The 19,502-nt window shown below is 38.1% G+C and overlaps 1 protein-coding gene across 2 annotated transcripts in view; it reads right to left on the bottom strand.

Annotated features, from left to right (window-relative positions):
• Positions 1-312: 312 nt before the first annotated feature.
• The window catches only part of TRAPPC10 (trafficking protein particle complex subunit 10), a 2,525,275-nt gene continuing 2,506,085 nt past the window's right edge, over positions 313-19,502 (bottom strand). The window contains exons 23-24 of one of the 2 annotated variants that reach the window (XM_044072501.1): positions 3,545-3,745; positions 313-3,199 (exon numbers count right to left, since the gene is read on the bottom strand). In XM_044072501.1, the coding sequence (XP_043928436.1) occupies positions 3,177-3,199; positions 3,545-3,745 (224 nt within the window). In that variant the 3' untranslated portion in view covers positions 313-3,176. Of the gene's footprint in view, positions 3,746-19,502 lie in introns of both variants that reach the window. The other variant, XM_044072500.1, reaches the window with a different exon arrangement.

Raw genomic sequence — 19,502 nt, 5'->3', positions numbered from 1 at the left:
TTTGAACTACTGACTTGATACACTGGGTCTATTCAGTAAGAACCTGTTCAGACCAGCTAAACTGGTTCACAAGTCAGGAGAATTAACCTGTTACTACACATGGCAGACAATTCAAAGGGACTGATTCAGTCCACATTAACAAGACTTTCATCTCATAAGATTTATTAATAAATATGTAATTGCCATAAAAGCAAACGGTGTGAATTATTTTTTTTAACTGACTGCCCATTTCTCCCTGCTAGACAATTTTCCAAAGCAAGACACCCAATTACACAGAGAAATACAATAATTTTGTAACAGCTGGAAAAGGTCTTAAATTTACAATGATTTTATTTACAAGCTGTGACTTTCACACCGATAAAAATAAAAAGACTTTTTTTTCTGTAAAATTCTCCTTGATTTTTTCTGGTGCATCTTATACACAAACAATAAATCATTTAGTAATGACTTTTTTATCAGCCACTTAATTTATACAATTATCTGTACACCCAAGAATAACAGTTGGTAGGACTGCAGTTTACTGGACCATGAGCATTTTAGTGCTAAAATTTGCAATTACCCAATAACCAGACAAACAAATTTACATACAGTCTGTGATGTTTTGCCAAACCTCATCCAGACAATAATACAAGTGAGAATAATGTACTTCTGTACAGTTAGTGGCAAATGTTAGTTCACTTCTCTGAAGAAGTTCATTACATGTCATGTAATGCCACCATTCTCAAATGCAAGGTAATGCCTAAAATAATACAGTAACTTAATAAAAAGTAACTCAAACACAAATGGCACAGTGTAAAGTGTTGCTACTATTCACTGATGAAGCTCTCTCCTTTTCCTAGAAATAACTCTTCAGCCGTTTCTGGTACAAGTAAACATGTACACTTACAAAACTACAACAAAGGAACAGTCAACCTTTTCCAATACTGCATTCAATGCAACATAATACTTCAGAGACTGCTTCCACAACTGCCACTCAGACACTTAAAACAGACCATTTTGTACAGAGATATATGTAACTGGTGGAACCCTTATTTCATTAATTAATTCATTTAATTTGATGATCAGATTAGTTACACTTAATTTTGACCCTATTTCTGAGAGATGCAAGGGTATGGTCATACTAACAATAATTTGGCCAGAACATTGGCAAATTCTTATGCTCTTTTTTTTTTTCCAGTAAATGTCATGGGATCTTTAACCTTTATCTGAGCTACCACCAACTCAGATAGATAGGACCTCCATTTAATGTTTCATTCAAAAGGAGATTTGTACCACCCAACCTTCAGATTTCACTAAGGACTTTTCTGTCTTTGACAAAGGTACCAATGACATAAAAAAATAAAACTAACTGTAATCTCATAAATACCATAACAATGCAGCAAAGCTAATGACATTTTTTTTCTAAAAGCAGGAAGAAAGTAATGTTTAAACACAGACATATCTTAAGTGAAAGAATACCATGCTAAAAGAATCAAGGAATAACATATTCAACAGAGGTGTTGCAAATCAAATGGTCTAAACTTAATGTTGAACTGTAGACATTTACATTTGAAACAATCTAACCAAAAATGGCTATCAAGTCAAAGCTATCTAATAATTAAATAATGTCTTATTTATATATTTTTTCATTAAAAGATCAAAAAAAAAAACACTGAATTTATGTCAGTTCAAGTTTATAGGAGTGAAACATTCAAATTTATAGTAATGGCCTATATACCTTTGTCATAAAATGGCAGACATACCAGTATTACCTGGCTAGATAGCAGATTTTTGAAGAAATGTTTAAATTTCTGTTAACAATACTTTTGAAACCAGTAAAACATAACACACAATTCCCTCTAGGTTTTTTTCTGCATGAAATTCATAACCTTGTTTTTTAAATCTGGAAATTTTAATGCAGGACATTCTGCTTTCAGAATGCTTTCATCTTATTGCTGCACTGAAATTATCACATTTTCACTTGTATAGTGCAGTGGCACTAAGCCAACAGTACAAGCAGCTGGCCGAAACTTCAGAAGGTAATTAAAAAAAAAAAAGGCTAACAAGAAAATAACTTGCTTCACTGCAGTTTGTAATAATACGAGCATGGCTTAAAAGTCAAAGACTTAGGTCTCAGTTTGACTGTGTCCCACTTATAGAATGACCTGAGCAAATTACTAACATCATTCTGTTCTACAGCCATGTGACAAAATAGGGCCACTGACTCCAGAGGCCTATCTACTGAACTAAATAAAAAATGCATCTGGAGGAATCTATAAAATGTGGATAACTGCACAATCAAAACCTTCAGTTTTACAGTAAAGTAGAAAGCCAGTATAGTGCTTGACTTCATGGCATATAAGGATGGAGCCCTGACTATGACCCAGGTGACTGGGGTTTGATTAGCACCTCTGGCACTTGAGTGGCCTGCTTGCCTCACCCAGGGTTTGGACTGAAATGCAGAAACTCAGGGTTACTCTGGGTGGTGTGATTTCCCTGGTCAATGCCTGGGATACCACCACTCAGGCTTCAATGGGAGGGCTGTCTGAAAGTAAATGACCCTTATGGAAGTGAGAGGATACCCATTGTTACACTCCATAGTATGTGCCTGCCATGGTGCTTCTCCACATACATGTGGGGGTAGAGCAGGATACAACAATTTGAACAACCCCTGATGATGACTTAGCCTACCTAAGTTTGATATTGCTCTGGTAATAGGGAATGACTGAGGGTAAATAGGATAAATAAAAAGGCTGGTATAATGGTCTGACCAAAACAAAAAAGGGGGAAAAAAAACATAGCACCGCAGTTTACTATGTTTGCTTTTCAAACAGGATTCTGGAAACTTGCAATGACAAAAGAGGAAGTACTAAGCACCTTAAAATGCTGATCTTCTCTCTTTGAGAAAGGTGCCACTACATTTAACTTGGGGGAAGCCTGACAGTACACCTGACAAGTAATAGGAGAGGGACAATCAATAAACAGTAACGAAGGATGTGGGAAGTATATATGCATCATTAAATGCTGGCACTTGCTCATGAAAAAACAAAACTGCAGGACAAATACATTTTGTCTGCCAACATTATACCAGCACTACCCTGGAGATGACACGCCAACCACCATATCTGAAGTCCTGGGTAAGTAGTGGATAAGCAAAATCCCTGAGAAAGCCGATGATTGGGCTGGAAATTGTGCCATCAGCAGCAGGCAGACAGCAAAACTGTGACAGAAAGAAAGAAAGAAAAACTTTAAAAAATTGCTCAACAGCATTTATGTTATATTCAAAGAAATAAAACCAAGTATGGCACTGGAAAAATATTTTATAAAGAAAGCAAACTAGCTTTTAATACCAATGAATATGACTGCTTCAAAAAAAAAAAAAACAGAGAGAGTGAGAAAGGAATGTGATTCTGACTTGCTGTTGGTCTGGCAACTGGAGTATCATGATGAAGAGATAATGGACTGTGATCCTTTAAAGTGCATTCGTACCAGGCGTTTTAAATAAGTTTTTGAATATTTGCTTTATGTCATGTAACATTCACTTCTAGAATATGGTCATCCTTACTAGGAATAACTAGAATTTGCATGCCACTGCTGGCATTGAAAACTTGTCCTGTAGAAAAGGGCTGTAATCGAGGCATGGGCAGGCCTTTGTGTTCTCCACTAGTTGATGAATGCGTACTGCTTCGACTTCGTATACTACTACTGTCTGCCTGATCATCCAGGTTCTTATCTATGGAAACACTGTCGTTGTCTATCCAACTGTCTGCAACAGAAAATGCAAAATACTTGATGTTATGTACATAAAGAAAAATCAGCAACCTACATTGTCTAAAAATAGTTAACTTATCAAAAGAGACAAAAAACATCCTATTATCACTTATTTTTATAAATCAGTACATTTTACAACTTAACATTTCACAATAATAAAGACACTATCAACTTTAATAATAAACAATAGTCTAAATCAATGTTAGCTCACAGTAAACAAATATTGACACATTTTTGCTTTACTGAGAAGAATCCAAACTCCAAGTCTTTTTTTTTTCTCATTGGCAGTAAACAAAATGAAACCTACTTCCTAAAAGAACATACAACATATTGTGATGACACAATATATAAAACAATGAAGACCAGTATTCTCAAAGATCTCCACCAATGCAATTCGTAGAAGTACTGCATTTTTAGAAGAATGTACTGCAGATCAAGCATGATGCATGTTTCCAGCTGTACCACAAGTATACCATAACTTTATGCAGAATGCATAACAATACAGTGACAATACCCACTTGTAGCCAAAATCGAGTACACACTCAAAAGTAACAAAATACATGCAAACTTACCATATTAGTTTATCTTCAGAGGGTCCTCTGATCTTGAGCATTAAGTATTTGACCTCAGTGTCTGTGCACTTAGAACCAAGTACTGCCCTTCTACCCTCTGCTGGGTATACCTACACCAATGGTAAAAAGTGTTCTTACTCCCCCCCAAACATTCTTAAGGTTTATGACCCCCTACATCAAACAATGAGTATACATGCAAGCAGACAGCACAAGACAAGATATAAAATTACAGACCCATAACACTTAAAAAATGGATCTTGTGCCACACAATGTAATGTGAACAGCCCCACACAAGAGTCAAGAGTGCTAAAAGAGGGTAAAACTAATCCCACTGTAGAGCACCCTCTTAAAAATAAACTGATATGGCAAGTCCTGAAATAAAGTGTTATACCTTAATTCAAAAGGCCATATATAAAATCTAAAAATAATGCTGGAATGTAGAGGCAGGAATCAGACAGGCAAAAGGAAAATGATTAAAATAAAAGCTTATCAAAGCACAGAAAGGCAAAGGATGAATAAAAATCCTTACTATGATTTTAATGGAAGAATTGCAATAAAGGCTAAGTCGCTGCAGAGCAAATGCATGCCAAAGCAGCACTCATTTTTTTAAACCAATGTAAATACATTAATGCCAAATATTCCTTCCTATATAATGTGCAATATCCATGCAAGATGCACTTGTTACTTCAATGTTGTTACCACTATTTTATAATTACGTATTTATACAACAATAAGAAACTAGCCTTGTGTCAGACAATCAGTGCTTACATTTAACTCTGTGATACTTGGGTTTATAATGGCAAATTATTGAATCAACTATTCTATCTATTCAGTGATTTACTCACATTTCTAGGTACATAGCTCTCAATCATTCCAAATTACCTGGAACACCCACTTTTAAGCTTGAATAAGCTTAATTCACCAACTGCCCAATTTGGGTGCAAGTGCACCCGAGATATGCAGTAAAGTAATCTCTGTTGTGGCTGTAGATGTCTCAGCCAATCAGAGCATTGCTTTACTGCATCTAATGTGCACACAGCACAGTTTCATTTACTGTTAATATGCAGAACCAGTATGGTAAGCTTTAAGTGTTCAATTAGGTCTGCTCAGTCCATGTATTAGGATATGTCACCGCTGTTTGTTCGTTTTTTGAAAAAGAATGGAAGAGGAAAATGTCGACAGGAAATCATCACGCCTAGTTTGAAGACTGGATTTGTTGCTGTTGCTGAAAAACTCGTCTTGAGGAAGAAAGAAGATTACTAGAAGACTGTGTTCCATGTCAGACTGGTGGTTCTTTGGTGTGGCTTATAGCATGTTGGAGTGACATTAAGGATTTCCTGAGGAAACATTCAAAGTGGAGAAAAGGAGTCCAGGATTGTTCCCAGGAGGTCTGAGGTTTGTTGTGCGACTCGGATCAGATTTTATTTTAAATTATCTTCTTTTTCTGCAGTTAACAACACTGGTAAATAACCACTTCTTACTAGGTTGCAAGCTGGCCATGTGATACAGGGGCACTGTAAGCAAGGATGCAGCAGCAGAATACAAAACAGAAGTTTAAAAAAAAATTAAAACTTGTTTACTAAGTCCGGTAGTCAAATTAATTTACGCCTTATATTTTTTGTCTGTTTCTCATAAAAGTTTTGGTTTTTGGTGGCAAATGAGGGTTGAATATGTCTGAACAGAAAATAATGGTAGACAGACTTCAGTTTCAGACTTCCTTCATACTCTTCAGAAATTTCATGCCAATGCAAAACCTGTTATTCTATCAATTTTCTAAGTTTATAAGAGCAATACTTAAAAAATTGTCCTTCTCTGTTTGTGAGCCTTTGCTGCCCCCTCCCCCATTACTTATGGCTTTGCCTAGATTTATTAGGCGGTTGACAGACATGACAATATAATGTACCAGTTATTGGCGCATGTACAGTGAATGATGCAGTCCTGCCCCCGATTTATCGGTTTTACAAAAGCCAAGTACAATGGTGGGAAATGGGTTGGGGGGTCACTGATTAATACCATAATCCAGACATCTACGTGGGGAAGGGAAATAGGCAGATGGGCCTTGCTACTAATTTATTGTCATGATGTGTAAATGTCCTAATATAATGGAGCTGCACTTAGGCTGGGGAATATCAACTGAACTTATGGCTAAAACAACAAACATTGTAATGTGGGGGATGTGTGATAAAATGTAATCCAATCACAGCAATTTGTGGAATACTGCATACACACTGGATGCATGGCAGCATGCATAAAGCATCAAACGAATGTCTCATTTTTTAACCTGAGACTGCAATGGTTTCTAAGGGATAGAATGTCTGGCCTAAATGATGACTTAAACATACAAGGGAACATTTTTGACTTGGGTAATGTAATTTTTTCATGCTGGAAAGGGACTGTGGTGTATCAGTATAAATTTGTGATGTTATGTTTCCAGTATGAAATTGGAGAAAAAAAAGTGGGCGATATATATATATTTTTTTATTCTGTAATAATTGTGATGCTATACTTTTATAACAACACATTTATATGCATGATTAATTATTTAATGAAAGAAAGCATTGTTTAATGATTTACAATATACAAAGAGCAGCATCTGCAGACAGTATGAGTAATGTGCTCTTTCAAGTTTATTTTTGGAGCTCACTTTTGTTTATATCTGACATGTTTCTCTTATGGATTACCTTATTGAGAACTGTTTACACCTTATAGTTGAAACAGAAATATGCATTATACTTAGGTAGTTGTAAAACTTATGCTGTTAAGTAGAAGGTGTTTTCATAAAGTGCTAAAGATGACTATTTTTTAAAGTGATACCGCATACCTGATAGTAACAAGATCATCTAATGAATATACTTTGCACTAAGTTTTAGACTTTCAGGTTGTATTTCTCATATACAATTTACTGTCAGTGGACTTTGAATACTTTCATGAATGAAGCAGACATGTTGTATATAATTGCTGAAGCAAGCTATTTAAGACAAACTGAACTCCACTTGTATTACACACTGGTAATATGACATATTTAAAGGGCAAAATAAATCAAGGGTTACATCACAAAACTGAAATCAGTTTAATAACCTAGGGAGCTTATGAAAGGGGTGATTGACTGGTAATCGATTTAAGTTATTTATGTATGTTATAAATATAAATGGTAATATAAATTAAGAATAAGTTTGAGAAGAGGAAAGTGCAAGCAATGCATAAATTACAATTTAAGTGTAGACAAGAATGCTGCACAGGAATCTGGAATAGAGACAACAGAGACTGAATAAGAAAATGTGAATTAAAATATGTTTTCTGAAGAAATCTATAGAATACATTTTCTAAAGTAAAAGTGTTTGTGTTAATTATTATTATTTTTAAATGCATTACATTTGCAGACAGTTCAAAAGGGAAAACGACTGCTTTGTTTGTCATATTTGTTATTTCTGCATTTTCCTATTCTTTTTTAATTTCTCCAAGTCTTTTGGGTTTCTAATACCATGATGGGAATGGACCCCATTCCTACATCAAAGTATGACTACAGTTCATGAAATTAGTATGGTTTCAATCTTTGATGTCAGCCAAAAGTGCTCTTTGCAGCACCCACAATTTGCCCAGTAATGCCTCCTTCTTCAATGTGTATGGAGATATATGTATTTGTAACATATCTAAATACAACTGTAGATTCTTTTTTTATAAGACCCGTTGCTCCTACTACTATTGGAACTGCCTGGGTATCTTTCTTCCACATTGCTCTCATTTCTGCCTGCAAATCCTGATATTTTATGACTTTGTGTCTCACTGTATGCAAGACACTGTAGTCAATGGATGTAGCGATTTCAATGATCAATGTTACTTTTGTCTTCTTTTCATAGACCACTATATCTGGTTTTCTCGCATCTATCTTTTGAACTGTTGGTAGTGGGTGATCCCATGTGATATAGATTTCATCATTTTCTATGAAGCTTTGTGGTTCATCTTTCCAGTGTTTTTCAGCTACTTCGATATTATAATGTTTGCACAATCCTCAATGCAACAGTTTTGACACATTATTATGCCTTTTAGTATACAATCCTTTTGCCACTAATATATCACAACCAGCTACAAAGTGTGTGACTGTTTCCAATTCTGTTTTACAAAACCTACATTCGTCTGTTTCTCTAACATGTTCAATGGACTTTGTCAACCAACGTGTACATAGTCCACTATCTTGGGCCACCAATATTAACCTTTCATCTTTTGGTTTGAATTTGCCTCTCCTTAACCATTCCCGGGTTTGATCCTGATCAACAAGAGGTTCTTCCAGGAGATGTTCTTCGTGTTTCACTGTTGCAGTCATTACATTTGGGTTATCTGCTTGCAGGTAGCCCTCAGTCGGCCTGATTAACAAAGTCTTGGGTCCTGCATCGGTTGCTATCCCTTCTTCCATGACGTCAGATCGTCAGGGGTATAAAACATGCAGCAGACGCCATTACACCAGTCTTTCTTCCTGTGCGGTGCCCGAAGCAGAAGCAGCTCGCAAGTGCCGGTCTGCCGACTCCTGAAATTTTTTTCGAGTTTCAGAACCGAAGTCTTCAACTAAAGCTAAGTACCCCGTTGGGGAAACTTTTTCTTGCTCCTTACCGATGTCAGTAAAAGTTAATGATTGCATTACTTGTGGAAAGCAAATACCTCATAAAGATTTTCATTCGTACTGTATTCCTTGCCTAGGCCCTCACCATGACGTACCTTGCTGTCGGTTTTGTGCTTTATTTAATCAGCTCACTATCCGTCGTCGGTATATTTTCGCCTCTAAATATTTTGGTTCTTGGTTTAATTATCCAGAAATGTCATTGGTTAGCCATCCGACTACTGGGATTTCAAAAAAACGCAAAGATAAAGACAGAGACAGGCTACCGAGGTCCAAAACTGCCGACGCTTCTCCTAAGCCAGTCGCCAGTTCACCGGTACTCAGTGAGATGCTTTTGCAGCCCCTGATACCCGCTACTTCTGATTCGCAGGCCTCTACTGAGAACCATTTGGGAGTCCGAGATGCTTCAACTATGGAACCTGTGGATGTCTCTACTTTGGATGGGTCCGGAGCCGCTGTGCAGGCACCGGCTTCTGAGAGTGTATTCAGGCCTATGGACTTGCATATTAAACCACCGCCTCCCTCTTTACTTAGGACCCCCCCCCCTTCTAAGAGGCCTAGGATTGAAGTTGATTATGAATCTTTTGATCAGGATTCTGTTTTTTCTGATTCTTCTGATTATCTGGATTTGCCCTCATCTACTTATGAAGATTCTGATGCAGAGGACTCCATTCCCTCTGCTTCCCCTCCTGAGGATTTTTCTTTTGGGGAAACCTTACATACTCTAAGGGAGCATTTCCACTGGGAAAGCCGGGATTTTTCTGATTCAAAAAAGAGACTTAGGGATTTCCTTCTCCTACCTCAGCATAGGCCTTTAGCTATTCCTCCTGTACTAGACATTGTTGATGATGCTTTTTCGGAATCTAGTTTGGCCCCTGATTCCCTGCCTCCTGCTCCCAAAAAACCTAACAGATACTACAGGGTCCCACAAGTTCCTTTTTAAAAATCCTATTGCAGATCCAGAGACTATTTCACAGGGGCCCAAGGGCATTAAGGCTTCTACTGCTAAAAATCCTACCCCTTCTGATACAGACTCCAGGGCGCTGGATATAGGGGGTAAGAAGGTTTACCCTTCTGCAACCTTGGCCATTAGGGCTTTAAACTGCCAGTTTCATATGTTAAAGTATCAGCAACATGTTATTAGACTGCTTAAACAGAAAATGATGTTGATTCCTTACTGTGTGGAAAATAAAGAATTACAGGATTTAATGCATTCTGCTGAAAAAGTTGGAAAACATACTTTGCAATGTGGTTTTGATTCATTAGAGGCTTCTTGCAGGGCTGCTGTTACTGGGTCTGTGCTCAGAAGGCATGCCTGGCTTAAGGAGCAATATTTGCCTGATCACGTTAAAGCTAAATTGTTGGATGCTCCTTTAAATCAGGACTGCCTGTTTGACAACAAGGCTGAGGAAGTTCTTAAAAAGATGGAAGATAAAGCTATTATGCAAACTGTTAAATATTTTTTACAAGTTCAGCCTCCTAGATTTAGTAGGCACTGGCCCTCTAAGAATTGGACCTTTCTAGCCCATTGCAGGTCTTATCAAGCCAAACCCCGACACAGCAAAAAACCCAGGTTTCAGTCCCAGGGGACACACAGAACTAAGCAGTGGGGGGGCCTCCACTTCCAAATCTGGGAATAATAAGACTCCCCCCTATGGTAAACTGTCTCAATGACTTCCTTTTAAAATTTCCAAGCACTTATCAACTGACTGCCCCTTTGGAGGGAAAGATTGCTCTTCATGCAAAGAATTGGGAACTCTTTACCCAGGACAAATGGGTTTTAAATATAGTGTCCCAGGGATACAGATTTCACTTCCACACATTGCCAACACCAAGAGGGTGGCCGGACCTACCCCCAAATCAGTGGGCAGAGGCCCAAAAACAAGTACTTTCTCTCTTAAGCATGGGGGCTATTCAACTGGTACCAGAAGAGGAAAAGGGACAAGGTTTCTACTCAAGACTTTTCCTGATACCCAGAAAAGACAATTCATGGCATCCTATCCTGGACCTGTCTACTCTAAACACCTTTTTGGAGATTCCAAAATTCAAGATGCTGACTCTTCACTAATTACTTCCTATGCTAGGCAAAGATGCCTGGTTGGCAACACTAGATTTAAAAGAAGCATACCTGCACATCCCAATCAGGGAATCTTGCAGAAGATACCTATGCTTCAAAGCAGGCTACACACACTATCAGTTCTCTGCACTGCCCTTTGGCTTATCTACTGCGCCCAGGGTATTCACAAAGTGCCTAGCTCCAGTTACTGCATTTTGCAGGCAAAGAAATATTCAACTATACCCATACCTGGACAATTGTCTAATTCAGGCAGAAAGCCAGGACATACTTTTGAATCATCTGGCCTTTGTACAAAGGGTTCTAACTTGTCTGGGGTACACCATAAACGAAAAGAAATCACATCTGGTACCCTGTCAACAAATTATATTCCTGGGAGCAAGCTTGAATACAACTTCCCAGATGGCTTACCTCACGCCAGAGAAACAAATTCATTTGACAACCTACTTCAAACAAGTGGCCACAAAAACCCTGCTATCTGCAAGACAAATACTGCAATTCTTGGTGTTCATGGCCTCCTGCATTCTTCTAATTCCATATGCAAGACTGCATATGAAGAAGCTACAGTGGTATCAACATTCTCAAGACCTAGAAACAATGATTCCTATCATACCTTGCCTACACCTAGAGTTCCTTTGGTGGGCAAAGGCCTGCCTCCAAAACAAGGGACTACCTTTCACACCACTCCCTGCCGCCCAAACCCTAACAACAGACGCATCAGACTATGCATGGAGGGCTCACCTGGTAGGGAAGTGCATTCAGGGAAAATGGAACCCAAGTCAAATGCACCTGCATATCAATCAAAAAGAAATGTTAGCTGTACAGAATGCTCTGACACCCTTCAAGGACCACATTCTTCCAGGACAACTAATGGTAAAGACGGACAACACCACTGTTATGTGGTACATAAACAAGCAGGGGGGTACACATTCTTACCCCCTCTGCAGACTAGCCATGGCATTGTGGAACACAGCCTTGAGCTACCAAGTGCATCTACAAGCTCAATTCCTGCCAGGAAAATTAAATACACTGGCAGACGGACTAAGCAGAAACCTCATGGTCCCACACGAGTGGAAACTGGAACCAAGGATTTTCAACATGTTGACAAGCAAATGGGGGAGCCCAGATATAGACCTGTTTGCCTCTCCACAAAACTACCAGTTGGACAAATATTGCACAAGGACTCCCCACAAACAAGCCTGGAAAGTGGATGCTCTGTCCTTCAGCTGGAAAAACCTATCAGTCTCTGCCTTCCCCCCTCTGCCTCTGCTCTCCAAAGTACTACTAAAAATCAAACAGGACAAACCAAGGATGATTTTGATTGCTCCAGACTGGCTGCGCCAACACTGGTACCCACTCTTGCGCACTGTGTCACGGTTATCTCCATGACACCTGCCTCAGACTCCTTCCCTGCTGTCTCAGCAGGAGAACCAGATTCTGCACCCTCAGCTTCTAACATTGAACCTTGCAGCCTGGCTAATTACTAAATCTCTCCTTTACCATCCCTCAGCAAACCTGTGATGGATATCATTTTAGAAGCAAGGAGGCCTAGTACTAGAAAATCTTATGCTGAAAAATGGAAAAGATTCTGTGCCTGGAACCAATCTCAAGGGATGAGCATAGCAGCACCCAATTTACCTCAGATTTTACAATACTTAACTGAGATGCTTCACAAGGGCCTGTCTTTTTCCTCCATTAAAATCCACGCCTCAGCCATTTCAGCTCATTATAACACAGAAACTCTCCCTCTTCTCTCATCCACTGCTCAAGCAGTTCTTCAGAGGGGCTAAAAATTTGAGACCACTCAGGACAGCTCCAAACCCAGCCTGGAACCTTAACTTTGTCTTGGAGAAACTCACTCTACCTCCTTTCGAGCCAGCTGCTATTGCAGACTTAAAATTTCTTTCTTGGAAAACAGCTTTCCTTTTAGCAATCACTTCAGCTAGAAGGGTATCTGAATTACAGGCCCTTATGGCAGTGGAGCCTTTCATCATCTTTCATGCGGACAGGGTGTCCCTCAGAACCAATCCATCCTTCATGCCCAAGGTGGTATTCAGTGTAGCTCTTAATCAGTCCAGTCATTTGACAACCTTCTTTCCCAATCCACAGAATAAAGGGGAACAGATATTGCATTCCTTAGATGTGCACAGACAACTTAGATTCTACTTGGACAGGACTAAACATCAAAGGAAATCTGAACAACTGCTGGTGGCATTTGCTGCAGGGGCAGAGGGGAAGGCTATTTCAAAGCAAACCATTTCTAAATGGATAAGCCATTGCATTCATTTCTGTTATAAGCACCATGGAAAACCTATCAGGGGATCAGACCTCACTCCACCAGGGCTGCATCTACCTCTACAGCTTTTCTCAGAGGCATCCCTACCAGGAACAACCTAGAAGCTGCTACCTCGAGTTCTGTACATACTTTCACCAAGCATTATCATTTGCCAATTTTCTCTAAATCCAGAGCTGGCTTTGCCACTGCAGTCTTGCAGGACCTTATAGCTGGCCCTAATGCTATCTAAATTCCTCCTCCCAACCATAGCTTTGGGAATCTACCCAAATGTAATGACTGCAACAGTGAAACACGAAGAACATAGTACAGTTGTGTAAACTTACCATAAATGTAGATGTTAAAGTGTATTCACTGTTGCAGTCCTGGTTACCCTCCCTCCAGCCCCCTAACTTCTTTTGGCTATACCTCTACTTTCCTTTACTATGCTTAAAAGCCTTTTTGGTGTATTTGCTTTTATTGTTGGAGGCATATCTTTGTACTTTTATATTTAATTGCTTCCCATTAGGGGAGCACCTGACATCTGGGGCAAGAAAAACCGATGTAATGGCGTCGGCTGCATGTTTTATACCCCTGACAAGCTGACGTCATGGAAGAAGGGACAGCAACCGACACAGGACCAAAGACTTTGTTAATCAGGCCGACTGAGGGCTACCTGCAAGCAGATAACCCAAATGTAATGACTGCAACAGTGAATACACTCGAACATCCACATTTATGGTAAGTGTACACAACTGCACTTTTTCTATACTTGCAATTATATTTATGCAATTTCCACATTTCTTGCCTTCTCGTTTGATCCTTCACCTTATATTCTTTTGTTTTTTGGCACATTCAATTGGTGCCTAATTTTTATCTATTTCTGGTTTGATTTCCATTCTCGCTTGACGTTGATATGGTTCTGCTAGACTAAGAAGGGAAGTCATCTTAGATCTAGTCTCCTCATGTTTCAAAACTCTGACTATGTTTGGGTCTTGTGAGGTCAGCAGATATGTATGCAGTCCCACAACTGCAGATCTATACATGTAATCAATTTCAAGGAGGCCAATACCTCTTTCAGAACAAGGAATATATGATCTTGGTATGCACTGGTTTTTATAAATCATCTGATGAGCATGAAGCATCCTTCTTGTTTTCCTGTCTAATCTATCCAACACCTTTTGGGGCCAGTCAATCACTCCAAAACTGTAAGTTAGGACAGGAAGAGTAAATTGGTTTATAGGTTGACTTTTGTTCCTAGATATCAACGCTGTTTTCAGGATTAATTTAAGTCTTCTAAAATATTCCTTACTAAGTTTTACTCACATTTGTTCATGTTTAATTGTTGATTCTTCATCAACTACCAAATATCTATACACTCCCTCTTACTCAAGTTCTTTTATATCACATTCTTGCCCCAAACTGATGTTTTCTTGGTACTGCAGCTTTCCTACTTTAAAGGTTTCTTTTGCACATTTATCATGACCAAATGACATTCTTATATCATCTGAAAAAGTTCTGACTACTTGCAGTTGTACTTTCAGTTCCTTGTCTGATGAGCTATGCAGTTTTAAATCATTGACAAAGAGAAGATGAGAAGTCTTTACACTTTGTTGCTTTTTGGGAGCCAAATTTTATCCATGACCTAATCTGTTAAGCAGATAGCTTAATGAGTTAAGGGCAAGGCAAAAGAGCAATGGTGACACAGAGTCAACCTGGAGTATTCCTCTTTGGATTTTTATCCCTGGAATAATAATTTGTCCTTTATCATGGCTTAACTGCATTGAAGTTTGCCACTGTTTCATGGTCGCTGTGATGTAGTTTACCAGTGTAGGGTATATCTCACACATTTTTAAGCACTTTTTTATCCATGAATGTGGGATACTGTCAAATGCTTTTTTGTAGTCAGTCCATGCCTTACTTAGATTCTTCCCCTTTTTACGGTTCTCTACTATGACTTTTAACAACAAATGATGCAAATGACTTTCTTTTATTGCTCTATTCTTCTATTGCCATAATTGAGTTTTCTTCTAAATGACTATAAACTCTGTCGGCATCAATTCCAGTGTATAGTTTATACATCACTGGAAGGCAAGTTATTGGTCTATAATTTTTAGGGTGGCTTGTAGGTTCACTCTCAAGTAGGAGCAATGTTTTTCCTGTTGTTAGCCAGGCTGGTGTCTGTTTGGGGTGCGCATATAAATAGTTCTTACTCATGGCTAAATCTTCATGCAAATATGTTAATACTTTTAACCAGAAGTTAGGTACTGCATGTGGGCCTGGGGTTTTCCAATTTGAGGCTTTTCTTAACTTTGTTTCAATCTCTCTGACTGTTACTTCCTCCCATTTCATACCCTGTACCTTTCAACTTCTTATACTTTCTTTTACTTCTATCCATTTAGCAGCTTTGTTATGTTCCACAGGATCTTCATAAATACTTCTCCAAAATGAATCTGTTTCTTCTTTTTCTAGTGGTCTTTCAGTTCCTTTTACCTTATTTCCCAATTCTCTATAAAACTTTTTGGGTCACCAATAAACTGCTTATTTTGTACTTTTCCTTTATATTTGTCTGTGTATCTTCTAAGTTTTTCTGCCTGTGCTGGTATTTTTGGTTTATTATTTGCGATAGGGCATGATAAATCCTGATCTGTTATAATACAGCACATTGCTTTTATCACATCTATCTTTCTGAGTATTTCTGTTGATCTGTTCCCTCTTCTATACTCTTCTAACAGTGACACTTCTTGTCTTAATTGCTTCATAGTTTTCTCTATTCAATACTTCCATGATGGTATTCGATTTCTCCCCTTCCTTTTCCTTACTACCCTGTGTTCTTGTGGCAGAATTTTATCTGTTATTAATTTAGCTGAACAGTAATATATCCTGTTTACTTCTGTTATATCACATGGATCTCTATGGACAGTCCTAATTACTGTGTTAATTTGTTTTATGAAACTTCTAACTTTTTCGGTTGTATTGACCTTCTGCAGTCTGTTTCTTTCATTGATCTTAACATGTCCATCTCTATTAAATCAAGCAACTCTTCTCTTAGTTCATTTTCTTCTAAACTGAAGCACATTTTTTTTTCTCGATTTTCTGCAGGCATTCTACACAAAGTTCTACAGCATCTTCCTGTGGCACATTCTCTTCAATTTCATCTTGTGTCATCCCTTGCTCTGTCATATGGGAACTCACTACCTTTCACTCATCACTGACTGAGTCACAGTTGTCAGTTTCCTGTTCCTTCCCTTGCTGTCCAGCTTCAAGTGAACGTTTATACTGCTTTTTTGTGGAAGGCTCCAAAATATCTTCATATGGCAACTGACCAGTTGCTTCCCGTTCTACTGGTTTTTCCTTAATTTAGATGCCTATTGCTCTATCCCACTGTGGTACTCTCTGAGTTAGATTTTCAAGACTGAATTCTTCACTTCACAGGTACTCCATAACCTCAGTTTCTATAAACTTCTCCATTACTAATTTTCTTTTCTACTTTTCCTCTTTATCTTCTTATTTTTGTAGTGTAAAGTTTTCCACGTCTGAATTCCTTTACTTGTATTTCTCTTCAAATATCTTTGGTGCTGCTCTTTTTGTATTAGTTTTGCTTAAATATTGCACCATATTAAATCTCTCTTTCTTTTCCACGTCCATATTTCTTCTTCAGATGTTACTGTTTCTCCTTACGTTGGGGACTCTTTCCATCATGCTGTGATGTAACCTGTGTTAGACCTTCTACACCAAATCCTTCACTTCCCAGGCATTCCCCATAACTTCAATTTCTATTTTTTTAACTTTCTATTTTTTTTAACTTGTACTTTACTAATCTCTTTTCTACATTCCCTCTTTGTGATATTTTTTATTGTGAAATTTTCCATATCTGGATGCCTTTACCTGTATTTCTCTTCGAATATATTTGGGGTTGCCCTTTTTGTATTGATTAATTTGGCTTTTAACTTTGCATAAATATTGCACCATATCAAATCTCTCTTTTCCATGTCCATATTTCCTTTTTATACTTTTCAAAAATCTCTAGGTTTTGTTGTTTATATTTTTGCACATTCTCAGATGCTTCTTTTTCCAAACAGATCAAGGTTTCTTGGTCTACATAATGTTTTTTCACAAATCTGTTGTATTAATGAACACAATTTTTATTTGAAGCTTCTGACAGTTTTTCTTGTAGAAGTATTTTTCTTTCCTCTAACTTCTCTCAATCTTTTTTGTGTATCTTGATATTTTGGGCTTTTTGCGTAATAGTAACAATACATAAATTCTTTCTTATCCTAAATAGTCCAGTCTGTCATCTTTATGGCTCTTCTTTGGCCTATCAGTTTTTGTGATTTTTGTGGACTGCTACTTCCTTCTACAACAGGGGGGCCATCCTCCCCATGGGCCGACCTGGCCCCACTGTGGGAATGTTTCCCTATTTTAAGGTTTCTACACTATTTTTTCCAGTGCTGGCACTAGTGCATCTTCCAGGATTGGGCACTTTTTTTTATCCTGTCTTGTGCAGTCAGCTATCTTTTTTTAATTTTTGACCTACTTCTGTCCATGATATATACTATACAAAATACAGTCTATATAGCGGTGTAGTCTTGGTGAGATTTTGTGAAAAACAGGGTCCACCCCATGAAGGTACACATCAAGACTTGAGGATCAATTTCAGTAATACTACTCTTCTTTTCTTGTTGACTTATCTCTCAATTCAGACCCCTACTTTGTGGCATTGCCTGTTTATTTTAAATGTTTTAGTACTGAAAACTTGAGGAACTAAGAAAGAAAATGTGAAATGACATACGTATGGTGAAGCAAAATAAGTGTACAACTGTAACTGTCATTTTACATGTAATTCACCATTTTCTTCCAAAGTCACCAGTTTTAAGAAGGACAGAGAATGGTAGTTGACAATACTTGTATTGTGCAGAGAACTTTTGCAATGCTCCATTCTGAAGGCAACGTTTACTTTTATTTTTGACAGGAGTTGTTACTACACCCTACAATTAATATTGTTTCTAGAAGGATAAATCTCAAGCAGGCATGCAGACTGGTGGCAGCATTTTGGTTTGTTTAAGAAGCATACTCTAGTGGACTGAAATTTGTTATTTTTTGAATGGGGTGAGAGAGAGATTGCATAACACCTGATTACATTACAAAGTGATTTCAGAAAATGCATGTTACTGCAAAATCTGTTGATGCATGAACCTAAGCTTAAAGAGCAGCACTGAAAAAAATCTCTCTCTCCATGATTATGGCCTTTTGATCCCCAACAATTTATCTGTCTGTTTCCAATGGTTGTCTGATGATGGTGAGTAAAGGTACAAGGTTGTACTGCATATCAAGTGTCCATAACTTCACTAAATGTGCGACACTTGAGCTTCACACTTCATTATCTTTCTGAAAAATATTAGTGCAAAATAACCTGGTTAATTTCTGGTTGGCTAAGTAATGATTAGTCTATGGGTTGGTATAATATTCATGATCCATCAGTGTTTTAACATGCTCCTTGTATGAACTTCATGTATGTGTTGTAAATCATTTGCAATAATGAGCTTTCTCTTGGATGCATTAAGAAGCATTTGCAATACTGAGCTTTTATTTGGATGTGTTATGAAACATTAGCAATGAGCTTTTTCTTGGAGTAGTACAAGTCATTTTCTATGATTAGCATTTTTTTGGATGTGATAACGAGCTTTTTCTTGGATGTGTTATGAATCTTTTGCAATGATTAGCTTTTTTCTGGATGAGTTATGAATCGTTGTTGTTGTGTCTTTCGGCTTTTCCCGGTTAGGGGTCACCACAGCGGAAATCCGGTCCGCTAATGATTGGTAGTTGATTTTTACGTGCCGAGTTACCAGCCCTGATGCACAACCTTCAACGAAGGTACGCCCATTCACGCACGTCTCCACGCAGAAGACGCTCTAGCTAAGAATCGAACCGGACAGAGTCTTACTGTGAGGCGACAATGCTACCGCAGCACCTAACTTTCAATAATTAGCTTTTTTTAAGGTGTGTTAACATTTGCAATAATATGCTTTTCTTGGATGCATTACGAATCCTTTGAAATAATTAGCTTTTTCCTGGAAGCATTAGGAATCACTTACAAAAATTCACATTTATGGCTATGTATGGTGATGTACAGTCTTACTGAGTTAGAAGCATTTAAAAAGGTTTCTGGCTTGCTTTCTCATCTTTAATCTGAACCATCAATTTTCTTCCAAAGCAATGGCT

The sequence above is a fragment of the Protopterus annectens genome, chromosome 5.part0, assembly GCF_019279795.1.
Source record: "Protopterus annectens isolate FY-2018-M chromosome 5.part0, PAN1.0, whole genome shotgun sequence".
Taxonomy (NCBI): Eukaryota; Metazoa; Chordata; order Ceratodontiformes; family Protopteridae; genus Protopterus; species Protopterus annectens.
This window is presented reverse-complemented; position numbering and strand designations above follow the sequence as displayed.